This window comes from Monodelphis domestica, chromosome 4, assembly GCF_027887165.1.
Source record: "Monodelphis domestica isolate mMonDom1 chromosome 4, mMonDom1.pri, whole genome shotgun sequence".
Classification (NCBI taxonomy): domain Eukaryota; kingdom Metazoa; phylum Chordata; class Mammalia; order Didelphimorphia; family Didelphidae; genus Monodelphis; species Monodelphis domestica.
In genome coordinates, this window is record NC_077230.1 from 88,896,565 (window position 1) to 88,922,669 (window position 26,105).

A 26,105-nucleotide genomic window follows, 5' to 3' on the forward strand; every position below is an offset into this window, starting at 1 on the left:
CTTATAATATGGTGTCCAGGTTCTTTTTTTGATCTGTAAAAAATAGACTCGAATACAGGACTACAATCCCCACGAGCCTTTGCTCCACTTCCCCAGAATGCCTTGTAATCTCATCTGGGCCGAGATCGAGAAGGTATTTAAGCTGATTCAAAGGCTTTTGAGCTCGCTTTTCTCGCTCTTGGACTTCCGTTTTGGGGCAGGCCTGGCTTTTCTTCATAATGTAGGTGAGGTTGTGTATAGGCCACTCTATGTCCTGGACACGTGTTTCTTACCCTGTATTTTCTTTAATCCTTAATCTTCAATAAACCTCTAAAAAAATATAATACTCCTTGCAGAGAGAAACTAATTTCTACCTGCCTCAGTCTCCCCGTCTCCCCTAAATTTTAATCTTTACAGATCATTACTTTCAGGTATTCTGATGATTTGTAGGTATCTCTTCTAGATCTGTTTTCCAGGTCAGTTGTTTTTCCAGTGGGGTATTTCAGATTTTCTTCTATTTTTTCATTCTTTTGATTTTGACTTATTGTTTCCTAATGACTTATGGAATCATTAGCATCCATCTGCTCAATTTAATTGTCAGGTAATTATTTTCTTCCTTGAGCTATTGTATTTCCATTCCCATCTGGCCTTATTCTAGTCTTTAGGAAATAGTTTTCTTTAGTGTATTTTGGGCTCCATTTCCATTTATCACATTCTAGTTTCCAAGCTGTTGAATCTTTCTACATTTATTTTATTATTTGATTTTTTAACTTCTTTTCAAGTTCTTCCAAAAGGTCTTTTGGGATCTGACAACCTTTATCATTTGCTCCAGATCAACACCTGTGACTTAATCTTAGAAGGAAACATGCATCCTGAGAAGACAGGGGACCAGAAAGGCTGGCTACCACAGTGATAAATCTCCTTATAGATAAGCATAGTAGAGCACTATCACTAAGTGGTATACTATACAAATCTGAAGCTTTGCTGAGATGAAGCTTGTAACATATCAGGCATATTAGCATTTGGGAAGTATGATTCATGTATTAATATTGCACTACCAGACACATGGTCAGAACTCTTGATGTTAAAGGGACAGTCCTAGGCACTAGCAAAGGACAAGCAAATTCTTGGGTTGGAGACAGCAGGGAGAGGCAGCTCTGAGCAAGGTCATTAACATAGAGCAGTTTGAATCAGGGCATTGCTGGCTCAGACTTAATTTACAAAGCCCGGGATGGATTAAACTCCACCTCTTTGATATTATCATAGTCAATTGGACCAATGTAAAAACCCATGTCATGATACATATAGGTTCCTAAGACCCTCAATAAATACTAGAGGACAAGCGCGGACTCCTCCCTTCTCCCTTCTTCCTTGGGCCTTCAATGCCTCTCTCAAACTCCTCTCTTACCCTTACTGACTCCTCTCTTGCTCTCTCTTACCAGCTCTCTCACCAGGCCCTTCAGCCTTCTCTGCCTCTCTCTCCTCTCTCCCTTACCTTCCTCTCCTCTTACCACTCTTGCTTCTCTGTATCTCTTTCCTAGCAACCCCAGTACCTCCTACCGTGATAGGAGGCACCAAGGAGTTGACTCCCACCTTTCTTAGCCACCCTGTCGCCCCAGTGCCTTGGCACCAGGGAGTGGTGACTCCCCTCACTTTTCTACCATTGCAGTCGCCCCCTGAAGCTTCCCATTGTTGTTCAGACTCTATTGTCTATAGGACTATCAAGGGGTTGATACTCCCCACCTGTCCTCTTGTTCCTACTACTTCCTCGAAGTTCGTGTTCCTCCCCATGTGTTTCTACTTGTGTCTTTGAGTCATTATTATTCTCCCATTTCCTTAGCCCCCTCTTTCCACCTCAGGTTATTCCCACAGATAGATGTTACAGGACTCACATGGGGGGTAGCTATAACTCCCATTCTGGGTCTCTATACAGCTCATTTGAAAAAAATCCACACAAGAAAGCCTTCCATGCTCTTTTATAGCCACAGTAGCATGAATGCTTCCAGTTGGGAAGTAGGGCTTGCTTATGGTTATTAGGGCTGTGGTGATAAAAAGGGATAGGATAGTTCTATGCTGTAGCTGCAAACCTAACCTCTGGATCTCTGCTGCTGAAGAGTAGCTAAAAACCCTGCTGAGCTGCTGTCAGGTTAGTATTACAATTACTTAAAAACAGTAAAAATTTAGAAAACTGACACAAATAATTTCCTATCATTTAAGTATAAATTCTTCAATGAATTTCTAAGGATATATCTCAAGAAAATTCTTTATCAAATGCACTTGTTCTCTCTTTCAGTCAAGATTTTATTATTGGTACTTTTATTACTGGTACTTTGGTATAATTTAAAAGGGGAAGATGGGGCATATAACTCTTATTCACTTAATTTGTACAACTAGAAAATGAAAATCTGAAAAAAAATAATTATGCTGTTTTATCCCCAGAATTATTTTTACATAACAGGCAATATTTTCTTGTACTTTCCTTGAAACTTAAACATTTCCTTTAACATTCAAGAAACAGACACACAACCATCCACACTAACCAAGAATGTAAATGGAATTTTTCAATAACTATATCACTTATTGAAAAATTCACTTATCCAGCAATTTTAACTAAGACTTAAATAATATCATAATCTTTTTTAAAGGCATCATGTGAGGAGGCGGGGTCAAGATGGCAACATATAGGCACTGAAGGTTCAGACCTCTGAAAACCCTTCCTTACAGATTACAAAATAAATGCTTCTAGGGGACTGAAAATTAAAGCTAACAACAGGACAGAGCCAAGGAACCCTCCTGTTAGACTCAACTTAAAACTTAAAAGGTACACCCCAAAAGTCTGAATTCAAGAACACTCAGGTTTAAGGGGACCGAAGAAGAAAGGTCCCAGGACCCCTTCCCCCCTAGAGCTCTGAGCCTCCAGTGGCAGCTGGAACCTCTGGGCGGGCAACGGTGCTGGTCTGGAGGAAGTACTTTGCAGTCAATGCTGTGCAAGGCTCAGAGCAACGGACATAGGTGGTGGGGAAGCAGTTGGAGAAGAAGCTCACAGTAGGCAGCCTAGTAGAAGCAGCAGAGACACTCCATATTGTCCACCCCCTTCCCAAGGTTTTGGCCACAGGGCACATCTGGCCCAACCCAGATGGACTTAATCACATTAAAGTCTTCAGAAGGCAGGGAAGCTCAAACTCCAATGCCCCTCCCCCATAGACTGTAGAGATTTGCTGAATAAGCTCCAAGGGTGAAGGCTAACAGAAAAGTCCAAAACCAGAGATCCAACACAAAATAAGAGGAGCAAAAGTGCAGGCAATTGCAGGGAGTAAAGATGGGGTAAATATGAGCAAACAACAGAAAGGAAAAAAGAAATTACAATCAACAGCTTCTATACAGAAAATGAACAAAGAGCAAATGGAAGAGAGAAGGATGAAGGAACAGCAAGCAAAAAGACAGAAACCCCAGCAAATTGGATACAGGCTTTGGAAGAACTCAAAATACAATTCAAAACACAATTCATTAAGAGAGGCTGAAGACAACTGGTAAAAGAACTTAAAAAGCAAGATAAATCATGTGGAAACAGACAACAGTGTCTTGAAGCCAAAATTAGCCAGCTTGAAAATTGAAAATGATGCAAAGGAGATGAGAGATCTGAATGAGAAGGATGATCAAAAAGCCAGGGATGAAATGCAGTCTTTAAAAACTAGAATACAACAATTAGAAGCAATCAACTTCACAAGGCAGCAGGACACTATAAAACAAAATCAAAAGAATGAAAAAAATTAAGGAAAATATGAAGCACCTCATTCACAAAACAGATTTAGAAAATTGTTCCAGGAGAGACAACTTAAGAATCATTGATCTACCAGAAGACCATGACAAAAGAAAAAGCCTGGACGTCATTCTACAGGGAATTATCCAAGAAAACTGCCCCGATATTCTAGAACAAGAGGGAAAAGTGGAGATTGAAAGAATCCACAGATCACCTCCTGTACTTAATCCCCAACTGACAACACTCAGGAATGTGATAGCCAAATTCAAGAACTATCAGACCAGGGGAAAAATATTACAAGCTGCTAAGAAGAAGTCTTTCAGATACCATGGAACCACAGTGAGGATAACACAGGATCTGGCTGCATCTACACTGAAGGACCGAAAGGCATGGAATGATATTCTGAAAAGCAAGGGAACTAGGTCTACAACCAAGAATCATTTACCCAACAAAACTGACTATATTCTTACAGGGGAAAGTATGAACCTTTAACAAAAAATAGAAGAATTCTAAGCATTTGTAAAGAAAATACTAGACCTGAAAAAAAATTTTTGATGCCCAAGCACAGAACTCAAGAGAATCATCAAAAGGTAATCAAGAAAGTGGGAAAAACGAAAAACAAAATAAAACAAACAAAAAAAAACCATTAAAATTATTGGTATCCCAACACGAAAAGAAGTCATTGGTAACTCTTAAAAAATGTTATCGACTTCTGGGTTAACATGGCTGCAATCTAGACACAAATCGCTTCCTCTCCCCAGCACCGAACTAAATAGACTACCTCAAAAGAGGATAAAAATCACTTTTGGAAGAACAGAGGGACTCTCCAGTATCCCACAGAAACGAAGGTACTGTGAACCTTAAAAATTCTCAGACCCTACTTCATAGGGTTAGGATTGTAAACCTTAAAATTTCCCCATTGGGACCATTCACCATTTGGGCAGTGAAAGTAACTTAGATCAGGAATGTGAGAACTCTACTCCACCCCTACTTAAGCCTGCTTTAGGGGAAGAAACTCCTTGCTGAACAATGAAAAGTACTTAAACCCATACTTATAGTAAGACAAAAAGTTCTTTAAGCCATGCCTATTTTGGGATATAATAAAAAGAGGTGCTAAGTACCTATAAAGGTCAGGTAACTTGTGAACTTACAAGGAGCAAAGAGGTGAAAACTTACTCAGAGATTCTAGTCTACTCAGGTGTGAACTAAGAATGGTCTGTCCTTTGAAAAACGTCTACTGTGATTGGTAGATGGGAGAACTTGGGGGAGGTGACATAGGAGAAAATTCCCTTCATAAGGAGATGAGAAATCTGAAAGAAAAAACAGTCTCTAAGGAGAGCTCTGGAAACAGGCTCTTGGGACAGTCTCTTGAGGACAATCTCTGGCTGGAACTCCCTTTGAGGAGGGCTCTGGCTGGAATTCCCTCTAAGGAGACTCTGTCTCTCCCGGGTCTCTCTCGGGACAGTCAGCTGGGAAGTCTGAATTGCTGCTAGTGCCTCTCCGATCACTAGAATCCTTGCTTGGACAGATCTTGTGGTGAGTGATTAAAGACTGACTGATATCTCTCTTAAGACTCAGGTCTAGGCATGTTGGCTAAGGCCATTCATACTTATTCCTCTTTTATTCTCTCTCTCCTTCTTTAATTCCTCATTGTATTAATTAATTAAAATCTCTATAAAACCCAGTTGACTTGGGTATATTTCATAATTGGGAATAGTTCCCTGGGGACCACTTTATTTTTAATATAAAAAACATATTTCTGCGGTCACAATTTACTCATCCATTCTTTATCTACTACAATTTAAGTCATCTACTATTAACTGCCACAATTTATGGCCTCAACTATTTTAACTCTTACAGTAAGTGGGGCTTGAACATTTCCACACTATGAGGAGGAGGAAAAGCTTGCACAAAAATGTGAACTAAGCCACCCCTCGCCCCCATCCCCCCCGCCCCCCAACAACCAGAGTAAGGTATCAGAGTGCTCACTGGGACAGCGAGTGAGTGAGAAGTGTCTCTGTCTGGGGGGGGGGGGGCACACCAGGGTCCTTGGGATCTAAAGACTGCAAGGAAATGACCTCTCAGGGCGCTTTCACGGCAGAATCCTACCCTGGACAAAGGGGCAGCCGCGCTGAACACAGGGACGGTTGCGCTGAGCAAAGGGGCGGCTGTGCTGAGCACAGGGGCCTGCGCTCTAAGAAATCTCGGAGGCTGGGAAAAACTAGTCTGAGGCAACCTAAATTCACAGAAAACCTGCCCATATCACCCAGACCCCAGACCAAAAAGGAAAGGGGAATAAAACCACCAAAGGGATGGCTCACATGGCCCAAAATCAAGCCTCCAGGAAGAAAGGGAAAAAGGTGACTATTGAAAACTCTTATGGTGGGAGTACCCAAGGAAAAGAAGAGAAAGAGGATGAAACCCAAACAAAATCAAAACATGCCTCCCAAAATGGAAATTATCCACAAGCTCTGGAAAAACTCAAATTGGAGCTTACCCAAAAGATGGAAACATTCTGGAAAGAAAAATGGGAGAAAGAGATCAGCAGTCTGATAGACAAGACTTCACAATTGGAGAAAGAGCTGGAAGCATCTAATAGAAGGGCAGACAAAGCTGAAAAGCAAAACCAGTCCCTAACGACCAGAATTAAGCAACTGGAAGACAGTGAGAATGCAAAACAGCAAGAATTAATAAGGCAAAGCCAAAAAATTAATGAATTAGAAGAAAACACAAAATATCTCACTGAAAAGGTCACAGACCTGGAAAACAGAGGAAGAAGAGACAACATGAGAATTATTGGTCTGCCCAAAAAACCAGAGATGAACAAAAACCTTGATGCTATACTACAGGAGATTATAGAAGAAAATTGCCGACATGTTCTGGAGCAAGGGGGCAAAATAGAAATAGAAAGGGTTCATAGAACACCCTCTATACTAAATCCCCAAAAGACAACCCCCCAGGAATGTAATCGCCAAATTCAAGAGCTTCCAAGAAAAGGAGAAAATCCTACAAGAAGCCAAGAAGAGGAGCTTCAGATATAGGGGGGCTCCCATAAGGATCACACAGGACTTAGCGGCTAACACACTAAGAGACCGCAAAGCATGGAACACAATATTTAGAAAGGCAAGAGAGCTGGGTCTCCAACCAAGAATCAACTACCCAGCAAAACTGACTATATACTTCCAGGGGAAAGAATGGGCATTCAACAAAATAGAAGATTTCCAAACAGAGATGCAAATCAAAACAACTCTGAGGTATCACCTCACACCTAGCAGATTGGCTAACATGATAGCAAAGGAAAGTAATGAATGCTGGAGGGGATGTGGCAAAGTCCGGACATTAATTCATTGCTGGTGGAGTTGTGAACTGATCCAACCATTCTGGAGGGCAATTTGGAACTATGCCCAAAGGGTGCTAATAGACTGTCTGCCCTTTGATACAGCCATGGCACTGCTGGGTTTGTACCCCAAAGAGATAATAAGGAAAAAAACTCATACAAGAATATTCATAGCTGCACTCTTTGTGGTGGCCAAAAATTGGAAAATGAGGGGATGCCCTTCAATTGGGGAATGGCTGAAAAAACTGTGGTCTATGTTGGTGATGGAATACTATTATGCTCAAAGGAATAATAAAGTGGAGGAATTCCATGTGAACTGGAACAACCTCCAGGAAGTGATGCAGAGTGAAAGGAGCAGAACCAGGAAATCATTATACACAGAGTCTGATACACTGTGGTACAATCGAAGATAATGGACTCCTCCATTAGGGACAATGCGATGTCCCTGAACAATCTACAGGGATCTAAAAAACACTATCCACGAGCAGCGGATAAACTGTGAGAGTAAAAACACCGAAGAAAAGCAACTGTTTGACTACAGGGGTGGAGGGGATATGACTGAGGAGATACTCTAAATGAACACTCTAGTGCAAATACCAACAACACGGAAATGGGTTTGAGTCAAGAACACGTGATACCCAGTGGAATCATGCGTTGGCTATGGGGGGGGGAGGGGAGGAAAAGAAAATGATTTTTGTTTCCAATGAATGTTTGGAAATGACCAAATAAAATAATGTTTAAAAAAAATGTTATCACATGGGCAGCTAGAAGAATTACACTTAGAGGGAATAGTGACAAACTGTATAGGATTGAAATGCCAAGACATAAAAATGTATATAGATACATGTATGCAAAAATACAAATATATGTGTGTGTGTATAACTAAAGCTAAAAAAGAGGTTAATACTTAAAGAAATGGAAAAAGAAAAAAATGGGGTAAATTTATATGTCATAAAGAAGCACATGATGGGGGGGGGGGGAGATAATCAATACACTGGAAGGATAAAGATGATGGAGATAGGAAATACTCAATTTTTACCTGCACTGAAATTGACTGAAAGAGGGGAGAACAATCAAATACATTGGGGCAGAGAATTGATTTGTGCCCTATAAGGAAGTAGAAGGGTAACAAACAGACTGGTGGGGAGGGAAGCAGCACAAGGGAGGGAGAGTAGGGTGGGGTAGTTAAAAATATTATAAATAAAATAAGAAAGGAATAAGAAGGGGGGGTAGAAAGGGAAGAAAAGAAGGGTAGAATTAGGGGGACTGATTAAAAACAAAACATTGATGTAGAAGGAAATAATGAAAGAAGAAAAAGCAGGCCTAGGAATGGAAATCAAAATGCTAGGAAATACACAGCTGATAATCAAGTCTGAATGTGAATGGAATGAATTCACCCATAAAATGCAAGCAAATAGCAGAGCGGATTAGAAACCAAAACCCTACAATATGCTGTCTACAAGAAACACACATGAGGAAGGTAGACAGGCATAGGATAAAAATAAGAGGATGGAGTCAAATCTATTGGGTATCAACTGTTAAAAAGAAAGCAGAAGTGGCAAACATGATATCTGACAAAGCCAAAGTAAAGATAAGTCTAGTCAAAAGAGATAGGGAAGGTAATTCCATCCTGATAAAAGGCAGTATAGACAATGAGGAAATATCAGTACTCAACATGTATGCACCAAATGGAATACCATCCAAATTTCTAAAGGAGAAACAAGCGGAGTTCAAGGATGCAATAAATAGAAAAACTATACTAGTGGGAGACCTGAACCTTTCTCTATCCAAACTAGATAAATCAAACCAAAAAATAAATAAGAAACAGGTAAGAGAAGTGAATGAAATCTTAGAAAAATTAAGAGTTTGTAGATATGTGGAGAAAAATAAATAGGGACAAAAAGGAATACAATCTTCTTTGCAGCAGCACATGATACATTCACAAAGACTGACCATGTACTGTGAATTTAAATTTACTCCACCCTGCTTAGTCTAGCAATCAGGAATGTATAGACCCCTACTTAAGGATTAAGTGTTGAGAAGGATGGCCTATGACAGACATGTGCTAACAAAGTGACAAATAAGAAACAACTGACAGACCCCCTGGGCTGTCCTAAGTCAAGCTTAAGCTACCATTGGTACATGTGAGACGCAGGAAGTGATGTAAAAAATGGTCTATATATTTCATGTCACTTCCTCTGTCCGGGTGTTTTTTCACGGAGAGGTGGCTCTCTCTTTCGCAGCAGAGACATGGCTGGTGGCAGCATGCTGGGCATCTTGGCATACCTGCAGGTCTTGTCCGGGTTTAGCGGTGAGCTTCTTGGCGTGGCTCAGGTGAGGAGTCTTCCCTGAGCTCTCTCAGAGTTTAGGCTGATTCGTTGTTTTTTTTTCTTTACCTTTCCTAAAAGGCTATCTTCCTAGGAGGCCCTTCATCTCAGAGAAGGACTCATGGCTGAGGTCTCCGAACTCTCCTTGTCTCAGGCTAGGCCAGAGAAATCATATACCCTTTTCCTTCTCTCTTCTTCTTAATTCCTTCCCTCTATATTAATTAAACCACCATAAAATTCCCAAATTGAATTGAGTATTTTTATTGGGACTGAATTAAATCCCCGGCAACCACAGTATAATATATAAGCCAAAAAAAAAAAACCAACTCTAAATTTACCACTAGGGCATAAAAGCATTGCAAACAAGTGCAAAAGAGCAGAAATAATAAATGAAACCTTCTCAGATCACAATGCAATGAAAATAATAATTAGTAAGGGTACATGGAGAGGAAAATAAAAAATTGGAAATTAAACAATACGATTCTCCAGAATCTGTTAGTTAAAGAACAAATCATAGAAACAATAATTTCATTGAAGAATTGACAATGATGAGACATCCTTTCAAAATCTATGGGGTGCAGCCAAAGCAGTACTCAGTGGGAAATGTATATCCTTGAGAGTTCATATATTAACAAATTAGGAAGGGCAGAGGTCAAAGAATTGGGCATGCAAATTAAAAAACTAGAAAGTGAACAAATTAAAAATCCTCAGATGAAGACTAAAAACCAAAGGAGAAATTAAAAAAATTTAAAGTCAAAGAACTATTGATTTAATAAATAAGACTAGAAGCTGGTACTTTGAAAAAATAAATAAAATAGACAAAGTCAAATTTAAAAAAGGAAAGAAGAAACAGGTAAGTTCTAATACAGGATATCACCAACTACCTGTGTGCCCTTGGAAAAACATTTTATCTCTTCCAATCTGTTTTCTTATCTGTCAAACAAAGATGTTAATCAGTGATTTGAGTCAATGATTTTACTACTTATTGAAGCACTCCGGTAGTTTCCAGCTTATGAAGGAGAAGTTTCAAATGTTCATTTAGAAACCAGGCCCTTTTAACTCACAATGCATTTTCCCAAAGAAACAATTTAATAAAATAGAGAGGTACAAGTGAAAGGAAAAGCTATGGAAATTCTTTTGCCAGATCACAAAAACCACAATATACTTGTAATGAAAAGTATTAAGAAATGATATCAACATCAGTTGATAAGAAAAACAGCAAAATTTGATCTAAAATTTTATTTTACTGTAATATTAGAAAAGTAGATTTAACTGTAAACACTTTTGCCTAGCTTCCTACCAACCAGTAACGGAAACCCGAGTGAGACAAGTGAAGGTCAGTCCTTCCCTCTGTCCACCAGCCAATTCCTCTTACCTAGCATGTAGCTCTGGGTAGAAACCTAAAAATTGGTGACCCAGGATCAAAAGAAGTGTGTATCCCATTTTTTATCCCCAAATCTACCACTGATGCAGAGAGCACTTTGGAAAAGCTTGAAAAAGGGCACTGAGCTTTCACTGTCACCATTCTTGCTTGCCAGGCCTGCTCTGTTCATCTATAAATCAGATGTCCAAGATTTGCAGAACATCTCTTATGCTCTCTGAATTACGGTAAAATTCTTCATTCCACTGATTCAAATTCAAATCTGCCCAATGGGATTGAAATTGACTACTAAGGAACAAAGAAAATTAACAGCAAAGCAAAACTACAAAGACTTTTTAGGCTACTTGAGAATGGTTTTAAAGGTTCCTTAAGTACTTTCAATCAAGACCACAAATGGATATGCTAACTGCAAATTATTCTTGTGTTCATTAAAGCTTTCTTCAACCATCCAAAAACATTTTAGCCTATTTTGACCTTGAAAGTAATAAAGCTTTATTACTTTAAGAATAGACTTTCTTTAGATTTTTTGATAATTCAGGAAGATCTTCCACAATCAGTGACATTTTAAGTAGACTTAAAAATTAAGGTTCCTATAAAAACTTAAGAGATTTTTTTTCAAACTCAGGCATTCATAAAGCACCAACTATAATGGTTATCATCATTAAATACAAATATTACAAAAAATTGAACTAGGTCAGCCACAATGTGACAAGGAAATCACTTTAAAAGACTGATATATATTAATTTAAGGTCGCCAAGGAATTCAGCTATGTAATTCCTTAATGAAAACTCAAGTCAGCAGTCAACCTTTTATGGAGTTTAATTACAAACAGGAGGAAGAAAGGTATGAGAGAGAGAGAAAGAGAGAGAGAGAAAGAGAGAGAGAGAGAGAGAGAGAGAGAGAGAGAGAGAGAGAGAGAGAGAGAGAGAGAAGGGAATAGGGGCTTAAATACCCCCTCTGTTTAGGCTGGGCCAAAAGGCCCAAGCCCTTAGATAGCTGAGGCAAAGAAAAGAGATCAGTCCCTATCACTCACGTGACCAAAATGGAGAAACAGTCTCAGGGGCCTCCACCTCCAGCTTCCTTCAGAGCAAAACTTCTCAGAGCACAACCTCTCAGAGCAAAACCTCTCCCCTCAGTTCTCACATCTACCAATCACTGTCCATGTCTTCCCTGTGCCAATGGTGGCTCTAGCTTAACCCAGGGTTGCATATGTCTGTTGAAGGTCATATTCTCAAATAATTAAATTTTGATCTATGCTGCAGCCCTTCCTAAATCCTGTTAGGACTGAGTAGGGTGGAGATTGTAAGTTCCAAGACCTGGTTCTGTCATTCCAAGTATCTCTATTGTATCAATTCTAAAATCAATCATGACTCAAAGAACTTCCTGTTCTATGCTTAAGTATAGGTCAAAGCCCTTTCCATTGTTCAGCAAAAGGTTTCTGTCCTAAAGTAATCTTAAGTAGGGAGGAGAAGGACCCTCCCATGCCAAAGGGGGGTTCACATTCCAATAGACTATCAGTAGGAAATTTTTCAAGTATGAAATTTCCCAATGGTGAAATTTCCAACATTTATAAGTCTAAGAAATTTTAAGTTTTACAGAGCCCCCAAAGTTTTTTTTTTTTAAACCCTTACCTTCCAGGCAAGGCAGAAGAGTGGTAAGGGCTAAGCAAAGGGGGTTAAGTGACTTGCCCAGGGTCATACAGCTGGGAAGTGTCTGAGGCCATATTTGAACCCTGGCTCTCAATCCACTGAGCCACCCAGCTGCCCCCCCCAAAAGTATTTTAAAGTTATGATCCTCACATTTTTTCTAGTTTGTAAAACATTTTAAAGATTATTCAAATCAATAAATATACTTAAGGTAACACTTAATCTACAAACTTTATTTTCAAAAATAATGTCTTCACTTACAAGCCATTAAAAAAATCTTTTAGCTGATCTCTACAACAGCAAAAAAGAGAATTCAAATAAAGTTTACAGAAATGTTTTCCCAATTCCTTCCCTGACCTTCCCCCTATAACTCCTGCTCCTACAAATCACAGCACTGAAAACTTTACCAAGCTTAACAAAATATCTCTGGTTGTTTCAATTACTTTCACTGCAGGAATGAAATATCAGTTATCATTAATAAACTGCCATAAAATGTTAATATTTAAATATAGTTGTTAAATGTATGCTTGCCAAAGGCCCAGCTTCTTGTAAAATAAAAAAAAACAACTACCTCCCATCTTTTGTCAATTTATACAACTTGATAAACATATTGTTCTCAATGGAAAAAGTTTCTTTTAAAAGGTGAGCAAAATTAGGATTTCATTATCCTGATATTTAAAGTCCATCGCAATGTAGATCCTATTTTACTTTACAGTTTTATTCTAGTCTATTCCTTTTTCCTAACTCTATGTTCTGACCAAATTGACCTACAACCTGTTCCAAGAATGTAATATTCCTCACCAAGTACAGCTCTCTGAAGCCATCTTTGAAATCTCTGGGTCTTAATGGCTACTCCTTTCTCAATTTCCCTTGTATTTAATAGTGTACCTCTACCACTCCCAGGAGAACTATTAGATAAGCAACTGTGGGAGGGCAGGAGCTATTAGTTTCCTGTCCTAGTAGTCACAGGACTTGTTTGTTATTGGAATGGAATTTAGTTACACAAAAGAAAGTTTTTGAGATTTAGATTCCTTTGGGATTCCACCTCAGTTTGGGGAGGGGGGAATAGAACTTCTATTAGCACATCTGTAAAATATCAGAAAAAGGAAATCATTTTTTTATAAAATTTTTTACTTAGTTTTTAGATAATAAAAGGATAGAGAATTTTTAATGCAATGAACACTATTTTTAATATATGCCTTAAAATCTTTTTAAAATGCAAATTCTAAAGTCACAATTTCTATATTTTTAATAAATTTCCACAATTTATCTGAGGAAAAGCCCACTCCAAAAACAAAACTAGTTGATATCTGTAACAAAAAGCATTGTATTGTGTTGCCATGAAAGTTTGTACTTTTATTTTATAATACACTTCTCAAAAATAGATTTCTTTGTACAAATGAGACTGATTTACTAGACTGATGAAACAAATCTTCTGTGTTATTAAGGCTATCAGTCCTCCAAGGAATGATTTGAATAATTCAATTTATCTGAATATAATTTCTACCATAGTAGTGTCAGGCATTTCAGGATCTCCAAATTAACCTCTCACTAATGCCTCTTATTTTCATGTTCTCCAAGTCCAGACCTAACAGCTAAGCATATTTCACCCAATCAAGATGTTTGGCAGAATAACAAGTCCTTTTGGACACATACACTTAGGGTGTACTCTGCTATTGTCAATCTGTTACTCTCAAAACCACTGAACCAGTTTAACCAAACAGCCTGAAAGATCCATGAGGTTGAACAAATTCAAACTTGCACCAGCAAGAACCATATCCAGATCATGAAGTCCTGATAAGAACAGACTCTGGTGCTTTCTTGTCACTAAGCAAACTTTTTCATTGTTACAAGGAACTCTACCTTCTTGTTCACTGTCTTGTCACAACTATATGGATGAAGGTTTCACCACATTGCTTTGGGTTTGGTTGATTCCAGGCCTCAACACAGCTATGTCTAGCTTTCCCTTCTTCAAAGGAATAAAGAAGCTTTTTGCTTATTACCTTTTGTGAGGCTTTCCATTACTTTCTTTTCAAAGGGTTTAGCAGTAGAAATGTACAAAATAAAAATAAGCCATTCTATAGATGGCTTTGCAAGAGGAATGTAGAACAAAGGACCTTGCTGAAGAAATTGGAAAAAAATAATTTAATTAGAATTACTTTCTCCCAAGTCAACTTAAAGGCATCTATTATTATATACATTTTGAGTACTGGCTTGTCTTGTACTTTTAGTTAGGTTTTAGTTAGGTTAGTTAGTTAGTACAACATTTTTAATCCTTTATGGAGAAAGGAATATTGTTTGTAAATCCATAAAATTTGTATTTGTATACTCTGAAAAATCTGAATATGTAAAAAAAATGTCTACACAAATCTTCTGAGTCAAAAAGGCCCTCTAGTGAGGGAAGGGATTGAGAGTGGGTGATACCTGGGAATTTTAACTTAACAAATTAAAAACATTTTTTTAAGAAGAAGCATCAATAGCTGGGCAATAGACTAATTTCTCCTGATCTACTAAAATTCTTTCAAACTGAAGACACTTTCCCCAAAAATTCATACTCCGAATTATAATAGGGAAATCCCCTTCTAATCATTCAGCCTAAACCTTGAAAGTCTTAAAAAACTTTGACCCTTTTTTACATTAAAAACTTCAGTCCCTTCCTACACACAGAAGACATTTTTTAAGAAAAGCTCTCCATATATTAACATTCTTCCTTTCCAGAATATGCCTCCTAATATAATCTGCTACCCATCACTTACAGAAGTCATCCTTTTCCCCAATATAAGTAAGTATCCTCTCGAATGGGTCTCCCAGTCACTACCTGCTACTCAAATACTGTGTTCTTGTACAAACAACAGCCCAATAGGTCGGTTTACCCCCATTTTCTCTCTTCTCCGAAGCATTCAACACCCCCGCCCCCACCCGGCCAAACTGACCACTTCATTTTTCTACCCAGAAACTTCAATCTACTAGATCCAAAATCTTTAGCATGTCATTCAAGGCCCTCCAATAGGTACCGAAACCGGGAGACCCGGGAGAACAGGGGCTGTGGCTGGTTCATTCATCTTTTCACCTTCCTTCCACCCGCACCTCTCCTCCCCCCCATCCCCACTCCCACCCCGCAGTGCCTTACTTCTGAGCCGAGGTGCTTAAGTCTGGCTTCGCCGAGTAGGTTAGAGGATGAATGAATGAATGAAGGGACGCCCGTCGTCAGGGCGCACGCTCGCAGACTGTTCACCGGGCTCGCAGGCCCCCTCCCCACCCGGGACACCGCCCCCTCCTCACTCTTCTCCACACCCTTCCAACGGCCACCTAGGTCACCTGCGCCCCTTCCCTGGCTCACCCGGCAGTCATCACTACATTGTAGATGACCAAGTACGCGGTGGCCAAGGGCCCCGGTCCCTTCTTCTTTCGAGGGCCGCTGGCTTCACTGGGCCCAGACCGGCCGCTGGTCCCATTCCCCTTCGTCGTCGAAGATACTGCAGTAGCCGCCGCCGCCATGTCCAAAATGCCTATCTCTACCTGGCCCGGGAGAAGACAACTCGACGCGGAGTGAGCGCGGCCCAGCAACGGGTAGCTAGAAGGCGGAGGCGGGGTCAGAGTAATGAGGCGGGGCCAGGGACTAACGCGTGGGGTCGGGGCTGGGGGGGGAAGGAGAAAACGCGCTGTGAACACCATCTTTGATGAGGGCAAATGACCCCTCGCTTCCCACAGGCTCGCGCCGTTTCCGATCCAGTCATACGACGCTCTTCTTTCGCTCCACCCTCCACTTCACGATAACCTCCACTTCCCGGAGCGCCATGTTGAGTGAGGGCAAATGAACATAATCCTGCGCCTCCTAGACCTCGGGTGGTGTTGCGGTATGACCCTACTGGCCACCCGTCGCCGAGGTCTGCCTCTGGCTGAGGTGGTTGGCTAATATCGATCTCGGGGGTGTTTCTGCTTCCTGAGAGGAAGCGGGGTACAATGGCGAGAACTGTCATATCCTCCTATCTCTCTTGTTCAATTCTTTTTCTTATCCTTTTGGCTGAATCGAGGCGGGGCTTGAGAACCTCAGAGTCCCAGAAAGTCGATCGGGAAAAGAACCTTTAGAGATCTCGAGACCAACCCCTACCCCCCCCCCCATTAATTTACATATGAGGATGAGGGAAACTGAGGTTCACTGAAGCGACGGGGCTACCTTCTCCAGTGTAGTCTAGAGGTTGGGGCAGCCCTATCCGCCCCACCCCCTATGTTCTCGGGAAGATGTGCAGCAAATGGGGCGAAGGGGCGTGACTTTTGATGTCCAAATCTGAGCCTGCGAGAATGGCCACGCAACCCCGGGGTGGGACAAGAAGGATGCTTGCTGCTAATGTGAAATCTGAGGGAGAACTGGGTATGCAAAATCTACCTCCCCTGCGAAGGAACAGTCTGTGCAACCTGTTGTGAAACCTGCGTCCTACCCAGTGTTCTACCCCCACTTGTTTTCTTTGACATTTAGGAAGGATTCATCCGTTTCCTTTGGAGGTCTCTCTCAATAATGTCAGCCTCTTAAAAGGAAACATGGCACAGGGACAGTGGCAAAATAGGCCCTTAATAAAACACTTGCGGATTGAATGCTCAGATTTAAGAAAACCTAGCTTAAAGTGAAAATTTGGGAAAGAACAACTGAAAATGTTTGCTTTACAAAAAGATTTCTTCAAAGAATTTCTCCTTCAAGTTTGAATGCTTGTTTCAGCAATATTGTAAGAATGATTAACTGTGAAAGATTAAACTATTCTGATAGAGGAAGTGATACAAGACAATTCTAAAGGACACATGAAAAATGCTACACACCTCTAGAGAGACAACTGATGAACTCTTAAGTGTCCTTGTTTTTTTACTTTATTTTTTGGGAGAATTTTTTGGGGGGAGGGATGTGAATGTCCCTTTTGCAACATGGCTAATATGGAAATTGTGGTATATGTTGGTAATCAATGGTTTTGCATGACTTCATATGTATAATCAATATCATCGTTTAACTTCTAAAGAGGTGGGAAGGGGGGGAAAGAGAGAAGATAGAATTTGGAACTGGAATTTTTTTTTTGTAAATATATTTTATCAGTTACATGTAATAAGTGTTTCCACATAAGTTATTTGAAGTTATATGATCCAGATTGTCTCCCTCCCATCCCTGAAGCTGTCAAACAATTTGATCAGGGTTATACATGTATATACATGCAAAACATTTCTACATTGTTCATTTTTGCAAGAGAATAATCATATAAAACCAAAACCCCCAAATAAACTAAAATGAAAAATCATCTGCATTCCTACTCCAAAAGTTCTTTCTCTTAAGGTGGATAGCATTCTTTGTCATAAGCCCTTCAGAATTGTCCTAAAATCATGAGAATGTCTAAGTCTTTCACAGTTGATCATTCCACAATATTGCTGTTATTGTGTATGATGTTCTCCTGGTTCTGCTTATTTTATTCCACACATCAGTTTATGTATGTCTTTCTAGCTCTTTCTGAAATCATCTTGTTCATCATTTCTTACAGCACTTTTTTTCATCACCAACATATACCACAATTTGTTCAGCTATTCCTCAATTGCTGAACATCCCCTCAATTTCGTTTTTTGCCTCTACAAAAAGTTGCTATAAATATTTTTGTACAAGTAGGTCCTTCCCCCCCCCCTTTTTTTTTTATCTCTTTGGGATACAGACCTAATAATGATATTACCAGATCCAAGGATGTGCATTGTTTTATAGCCCTTTGGGCACAGTGGAACTCAAATTTTAAAAAGAATATTAGGGGCAGCTAAGTTGCTCAGTCGATAGCAGTATAGGCCTGAATTTGAGTTCAAATGTGGCCTCAGACACTTCCTAGTTGTGTTACCTTGGGAAAATCATTTAACCTTGTTTGCCTAGACCTTGTTCTTCTATCTTGAGTTGTTACTCAGCCAGAAAATAAATTTTAAAAACTGTTAAAAGATTTTTACACATAATTGGGAAATATTTAACAAAATAAATATGTATTTAAAGAAATTAAATTCTTGTGTAGCACAGTATATGAGGAGTCCACAGAATAGACAGGGTTTAATAATACTGCTATTTCCTTTAGGAGAATCAATTCATTTTTCTGTGCTTCAGTTTCTTCATTTACAAAATAGTAAAAATCTCCCCTGCCTTCTTTGTAGGCATCTTCTTCATTTTGAGCTAAGCATTTAAAATGAATGATAACTTGTATTTATTTAGAATTGATATACCTGACCTTTTATTAAAGTCCTACTCTAGTTCCTTTTCTGTGGTAGAGGTGACCTTGGCAGTTCAAAGACTCTGCTAGTGAGTTAAGAACCCTGGCAGGTCCTATCACACAGTGGAAAAGCTTTGAAGCCATTCCCTAGTTGATAAATGGAATAATTTAAAGCTCTGTCAGTTGCAGAGCAAACAGGAACTAGAAGCTATGAGACATAAGAAAGGAGGAAGGTGTTGTTCATGCTTCAAAAAAGTTATAATTTAGTAGAAAATGTGATATGTACTGCAAGAAAGGTATAAAGTATAAACCTATAGAGGTTTCTAATAATTTCTTCCATTTGTTAGAATTTTTACAAATTTACAAATAATGTACATTTTACATATTTTACCCTTTTTTGGAAAGGATATTGATGTGGTTTGCCATTTCCTTCTCCAGCTCATTTTACAGATGAAGAAACTAAAGTAAACAGGGTGAAGTGACTTGCCGAGGGTCACACAGCTAGTAAATGTCTGAGGCCAGATTTGAATTTAAGATGTTTTCTGCAGATCTTAGCTGCATCCCATTCATAATTCTTGTTACAAATTGCCCTCCATCTTTTCCCTCTGCCTCCCCAAGAAAGAGACCCTGGAAAAGATCTTGGCTGTTTGTATGAATCCAATACAATGGAATGGGAGATTCCAGTGTGATCCCGGAGAAAAATGAATCAGGTCTATAAAGAAAACTAGAATCTCTAGGGTTAGATTCAGTGACTCATTGTTAGCTGAGAGAAGCACTTGGATCAGCAGCCTGAATTTCTATAATCCAAATATAGATGTCACAGAGAAAGTAAATAAATTTATGTACTCTAAGACTAATGTACTCTAAGCCAAATTATCAAACAATTACAAAAAGTGAAAGGAGCTGCCAAATAAACAGGTGGAATTTAGGTTTTCTGCTAGTCCTTTCACAAGTGGAGATGAGGTATGCCACTTACTTCCAGGAGCAAATAAGTGTGGATTCTAAGAGTCGTTGACAAAAACATATCTCAATCACAGCTAACTGTGGTTAGATAGAAAACTTTGTGGTTTCCAAGGTGCATACTCACACAGGGCCACATAAACTGTGGTATTCTCAGTGTATGTCTCAGGATTTCATTTTTTCCTCAAGTTTTGCCTAGCAAGAATTAGCTTAAGTATACATATCATGTCTGTATAATCCACAAAGAGAAAGAATCTGAGTAGGGACTTCACTAATATGTGTCTGTGGGTAATGGTTTGGAACCCAGAAACTGTTCAGATCACCTTGAAATTTGCTGTTGAGGAAAACTGATGTCTGACCAAATGAAGTACATGCCTGAGAGTATCTTGAGGCTTCCTTGGTTAATTTATCTTGTGGAATAATAATTTCTAGGAAAGAAAGTACCTTTCTTTCTAACATCTATGAGCAAGTGGTAATTTGACCTGCTGGACTATTTTCAATGGAACCTTTTGGTACTTTCTTTTGGCCAAATATTTGATGAATTGAATCAGATAGGCTGATGCACAGCTAGTTAAATGCTGTCTGGAATTCTTGTGACAGTGTATGTATGATCACTTGTGAAATGGGTTTCCTGGATCAGACTAGAAGCCTGAAAGTCTCCATTTTTTGCCAGCTTTCTAGCAAACATTAACTAAAGGTACTTTGAATTTAATACTAAGTTTTCCCCACTCTTAGCATTAAAACACCATATGGATATTTATTATATCCTTTAAAATGACCTCATGTTGAAAGTCATGCTCTTTCCTATCCTAAAATATGGCAGTGTGAGAATTTAATACTAGCCTGAACCTTATTTCTTGATACCCTAAAATCAGCCTTAGATTCTAAGAGGAAAATTTCATATTGAGTTTGAAAATAGCCCATTCTTTGAGGTAGCAATTCAGCCACACTCTGAGTTAGGAGGAAGGCCTGGGGCTTATCTGTATGAGGGGGATACACGCACACCCAGAGAGGATGTCAGAAGCCTTGTGGCTCCCTGGCACCAGGAAATGCTTTCCTCTTGTCCCAAGTCCAGAAGACTAGCCTCTGATACCGACAAAGATTGGAGTCTGCAAAATCAGAGAGATTCAGAATAGCTTAAAAAAGATTTGGAGAAAGGAAGTCACTCCATTGGGGGAGGATTTTGGTGTAAGAAAGTGTTTGTGGAGATTGCTCTGGAGCTCATTTGAGGTTTGGTAAAGGGAACAGCCAGCTACCCGTGGCAAGAGCCTTTTCTTTGTCTGACCCTCTCTTTTAATTTATTTAATGATTATAAATTAAGATATAGTCTCCAGGGAATTTTAATCTTAACAGCAGCCAAAGTCAGCTTACCATTCACAAGATCAGAGTGGATGGGACAGCACAGGCTATACTAGAACAAGAATTCCCAATATAAAATACCTAACAAGAGGTCATTTTAACCTTAGTTATAAGACCACTAATATTCAGTCATCCTATTCCATTTTTTAGACAGTTTTAATTGTTAGTTTTTTCTTACATGGAACCAAAATTTGCTCTCCTGTAGTTTCCATTAATTGACCCTATTTCTGCTCGATGAAGCCAAGTAGAACAATTCAGAACCATTTTCTATGTGATAACTTTTAAAAATACTTGGAAATTGTGATTTCTTCCTATCTACTGGTTCCTTCATTAATATCTTCAATTCAGTTTAAATTTCCCTCATCCTTAAAAAAAACTCTACAGGCCTTACTTTTCAGTCCATTATCTTAGAATTTGTCTTACTTTTCTCAGCCAAATTTCTTGAACAGTTTTCTCTTCTCACCTTTCTTTCCTCTCTTTTCACATTCACCTCATTACTCAAATGAAACTTCTCAGTGATCTTTTATTTTTAATTTCTATCTTAAAATAAATACTTTGTATTGTTTCTAAGGCTGATGAGCTATAAGGGTTAGGCAGTGGGGGATTAAGTGACTTTGCCTAGGGTCACACAGCTAGGAAATATCTGAGGTTAGATTTGAACCCATTCCTGTCCCTAGGCCTAACTTAAAATTCACTAAGCTACCTACCTGTCGCCCCCACTCCCAGTAATCTCTTATTTACCTAATATTAATGTACGTCTTTTCTCAATTCTCATTCTTCTTGACTTCCCTGAAGTATCTGATACTGAGGATCAGGCTCTCCTGGTCATTCTCTCTCATTCTTCTTTGCTGGATCATTATCTATAGCGTGCTCTCTAACTCTGGCTGTTCCTCACATTTCTGTCCCAGCATTTAGCACATGGTAAGTCCTTAATAAATGTTTATGGACCTTCTTGGGATTTCTCTTTCTCTAGACTCTCTGTTGGTGACATCATCAGATTTGCATTTCCAGGCCATTTCAAGTTTCTCTCCTGAGCTCCATTTGTCTATTGGACATTTTGAACGGTCTATCCACTAGATATTTCAAACTTAGCGGGTCCATAACTCTCCTCTTCTGTACTTCTCTACATCTGTACCACTATCTTTCCAGTCACCCAGATCCACAACTTGATGCTATTGTTGAATTCTCACTCTCATGGACTCACATATCCATTCAGTTGCCCAATCTTACTGTTTCTGCTTCTACAAAGTATACCTTAAGTATTCCTTTCTCTTAACTTGTACAGCACCCCTATAGTTCAGATCCCCTTTATCTCTCACTTAGACTATTACAATAGATTCCTTATTGGGCCTTCTGCCTTAAATCTCATCCTCCATCCAATCTATCCTTCATCTAGTTGCCAAACAGATTTTTCTACTGTGAAAATCTGCTATGTCACTGCTTTATTCAGTAAATTCTAGTGATTTCTTATTATCTTTAGGATCAAGTAGAAACTTGGCTCCAACATATATTTCCACCCATGATGGTCCGGCCAAATTGAATTTTCTGCTATTTCTAAAACATGGCACTGAATCTCTGATCTTCATTCCTTTGCATGGGATGTTGCCCCCCACATGAGGAAGGCATTCTCTATTCATATCTGTTTCTTAGCATCCTTAGTTTTCTTCAACCCAGCTCGGCAATGGGTTTCTACATGAGGCCTTTCTTATTCCCCCCAACTGCTGGTGTCGTTCCCTCAAAATCGCCTTTTGTATATACAAACACATGTTGCCTCTCCTGTCTAAATTATAAGGCAGAGACCGTTTTCCCCCTTTGTTTTGATATCCTCAGTGTATAGTGCAGTATCTTGTACATAGTAAGGACTTAATAAGTGCTTGTTGTTTGATTGTTCTACCTTATCTTTTTTACTTTTAAAAAAAAATCTCAGGTTGCCCATACAATGTAGCATGGCTCTGGGGTTAATGGATCTGGGTTCATTTCCTATCTCTGATGTCTATTATTTGAGTAATTTTGGGCAAGTCATTTGGCTTTACTTTACCAAAATGTAAAATGATTGTGGGTGAACTAGATGGCCTCTGAGGTTCCTTTTGGCCCCAGATCTATGATCCCTCCATTTAAGCTCAAACATATTTCTCTCCTGGTTTCACTACTCTGGGATTTGTCTGAGTTCTCCACCATGCCACCTTGTTGGGGACCTATTTCCCTACCATCTGCTTTTTAGCTTCCTTTTGTGTGTTTTCTCCTATTAGAATATAAGCTCCTTGAGGGAAGAGACTTTATTTGTATTTGTATCCCTAGCACTCAGCACAGTGCCTAATTAATACTTAATACTTAATAAATGTTAAGTGACTATTAACATTCTCAGGTTTGCATCATCTATAGATTGAATAAACATGCCATTCATGCCTTAATCAAAGTAACTAATTCTTTTAAAAATGTTGAATAAAACAAAACCAAGAACAGATCCTTGAGGTACTCTAATTCTTTTTGGGGACTGACATCAATAAATTAATGACTATGGGTCTGATCATTCAGCTAACTCCAAATCCACCAAACTATTTTATAATTTAGTAAACATCTCTTTATCTTGTCCACGAAGAGATCATGAGAATTTATTTTTCAATTCAAACAATTTCAAATGTTTCTATTACTATATTTCCCTGATCTAAGTCTAGTAATTCTAGCCCTTCCCTGCCAAAAATTAAGATTAATCTGGAATGACCTGTACTTCATGAATCCAAGCCATCCTTTTAATGTTTTAGAATTTTGTCATAGAATAGGAAGGTTCACTTTTGCTTCAACTTCCATAGTTATCATTAGGCTGTTTCCATGTCCTTAGTTTATTTATTTTTAATTAATTTTTTTAAACCCTTACCTTCCATCTTGGAATTAGTACTGTGTATTGATTCCAAGGCAGAAGAATGGTAAGGGGTAGGCAATGGGGGTCAAGTGACTTGCCCAGGGTCACACAACTGGGACATGTCTGAGGCCAGATTTGAACTCAGGGCCTCCCATCTCTGGGTCTGGCTTTCAATCCATTGAGCCATCCAGCTGCTCCTTCCATGACCTTAATTTAAATATTGTGCTCCAATAACTCATGGTGCCAAAATAAGGAGCAAATGAAGTGGTCTGATAGTCCTTTGAAGGACTCATTTCGGCTCTCTAGAAAAGGATTGTTTCTTTGCCTCTTCAGAAGGACTGGGAGAACTTCTTGGATGAGGCAAAGATCATTCTGAGTATTGGTCTAGACTTTTTAAACTCAAATAAGAAGCTAAACAGTAGAGAGGAGCAAAAAGACATTATCCAAATGTGAAAAAGCCCAAAGAAACCCAAATATCCTATGTAATATCACATGTGAATACAGCACACCAGCCAAGTGTAAAAGGCAAGAGACTGAGGTGGAACACCATGACTTGAGTATTTAATGGCAATAAGGTGAAAACAAGGCATCTATCCTCAAAAGGGTCGATTATAATAGTAAGTTGGAGTAATGCAAAGGAGAATAAAGGGACATCCTAGTGTTTTGTTCATGGAAAGTGCTATGTTTGTTCTTAATGGGAACATTTTAGAATTAGTTCAGAAAGACACTGGTGACTCCTGGACACTTGTGGTAGTGTTTGCAGAAGAGACTGTTGAACCAAGGACCACAGTGCTGGAATTCCATGACTCTTAAGTGCCTTGTTTGCTCTGGCACTGCTCAGGGGCAGGACATGAGGTATGAGGTACCAGGAAGTCTTCCACGTGATGATGCCCCCTACAGTGTGCTGCCATGTTGCCCAGTTGGTTGGGTGAGGTAGGTTTAGCTGTTTCAGCATTTGGTCAATGACAGGTATAGACCTGTTCATAAGAGTCAGAGGTAGTCCATATGATGTATGTGAACGTTAAACTTTCTAAAGAGCCAGAACCAGCCCCAGAGACAAGGGACTTAGTCATTCACAGAGTAGAGCCTAAGGGTGAAGACAGCCCTCCTGAGTCAATGCCTGGTGCTCTATCCATTGTGCCACCTAGCTGCCCCCTTTTACCTACTTTCATATAACTAATCTTTATTTTCCATTAGAAAAGAATTGAGCCAGTTTTTTTCCTTTAAATAAATGGTAGTCACTCAGATATTTCTAAATTATGATATAATAATTTTGGATAATAATAAACATATTAACCAAAGATTGGTCCCTTTCAGATTAGGCCTTCTGATAAATGGTCTCTTGTGGTCAGATCAACAAGAAGGATAGCAAACAGAGTTGTTTTTCAATCATTTCAATTGTGTCCAAATCTTCTTGACCCCATTTGGGGTTTTCTTAGCAAAGATACTGAACTGGTTTTCCATTTCCTTCTCCAGATCATTTTACAGATGAGGAAAACTACAGTAAACAGGGTTAAGTGCCTTGCTCAGGGTCACAAAGCTAATAAGCATCTGAGGTCAGATTTGAACTCAGGTCTTTCTTCTCTAGGCCCAGCACTCTATTCATTGTGCCACTTAGCTGAGAGAGATGGCATTTACTTGGTCATCATCAGGGAACACCTTTTGGATTCACGAAGACAGAAAATCTCAACTAAAAAGAAAAATATCAATAAGAATAGTATGGAGCAACTAGGTGGGGGATAGAGTGTTAGACCTAAGGTCAAAAAGATTCATATTCCTGAGTTCAAATATGGTCTCAGACACTTACTAGCTTTGAGACTGTAGACAAGTCGCTTATTCTTGTTTGCTACAGTTTTCTCATCTGTAAAACGGGTTGGAGAAGAAATGGCAAGCTACTCCATCATCTTTGCCAGGAGAATCCAAAATGGGGTCATGAAGAGTCAGATATGTCTGAACAACAACAAGGAGTGGTACAATTGCTGGTACCTATAAGAATCTCCTTCTGACAGGTTGCAAAACATATGGCATAGGATTACAAATATAACGTTTAATATAAAATTATCAATAACTAGTACTTAAGAGAAATTGACCAACGTGTTGGCAAAATGTACTGACAGCAGCAATTTATCACATGACCTGCTATAAACTGAATTGCTAATTTTTTTTTAAAAGACTGCTCATATTTGTGCAAAATTGTTTGGATTCTAATACCCCAATCCATTTATACACCAGACTCTGTGGCATGCAAACAAATGAGATTTCACAAAAAATTATACAACTAGC

At 39.1% G+C, this 26,105-nt stretch overlaps 1 protein-coding gene across 1 annotated transcript in view; it reads right to left on the reverse strand.

Annotated features, from left to right (window-relative positions):
- Window positions 1-23,310, reverse strand: part of HACD2 (3-hydroxyacyl-CoA dehydratase 2) — a 115,582-nt gene extending 92,272 nt beyond the window's left edge. Inside the window, exon 1 of the mRNA XM_007493801.3 lies at window positions 15,772-23,310. Coding sequence (XP_007493863.2) covers window positions 15,772-16,106 — 335 coding nt within the window. The 5' untranslated portion in view covers window positions 16,107-23,310. The remainder of the gene's footprint in view (window positions 1-15,771) is intronic.
- Between the last annotated feature and the right edge of the window lie 2,795 nt (window positions 23,311-26,105).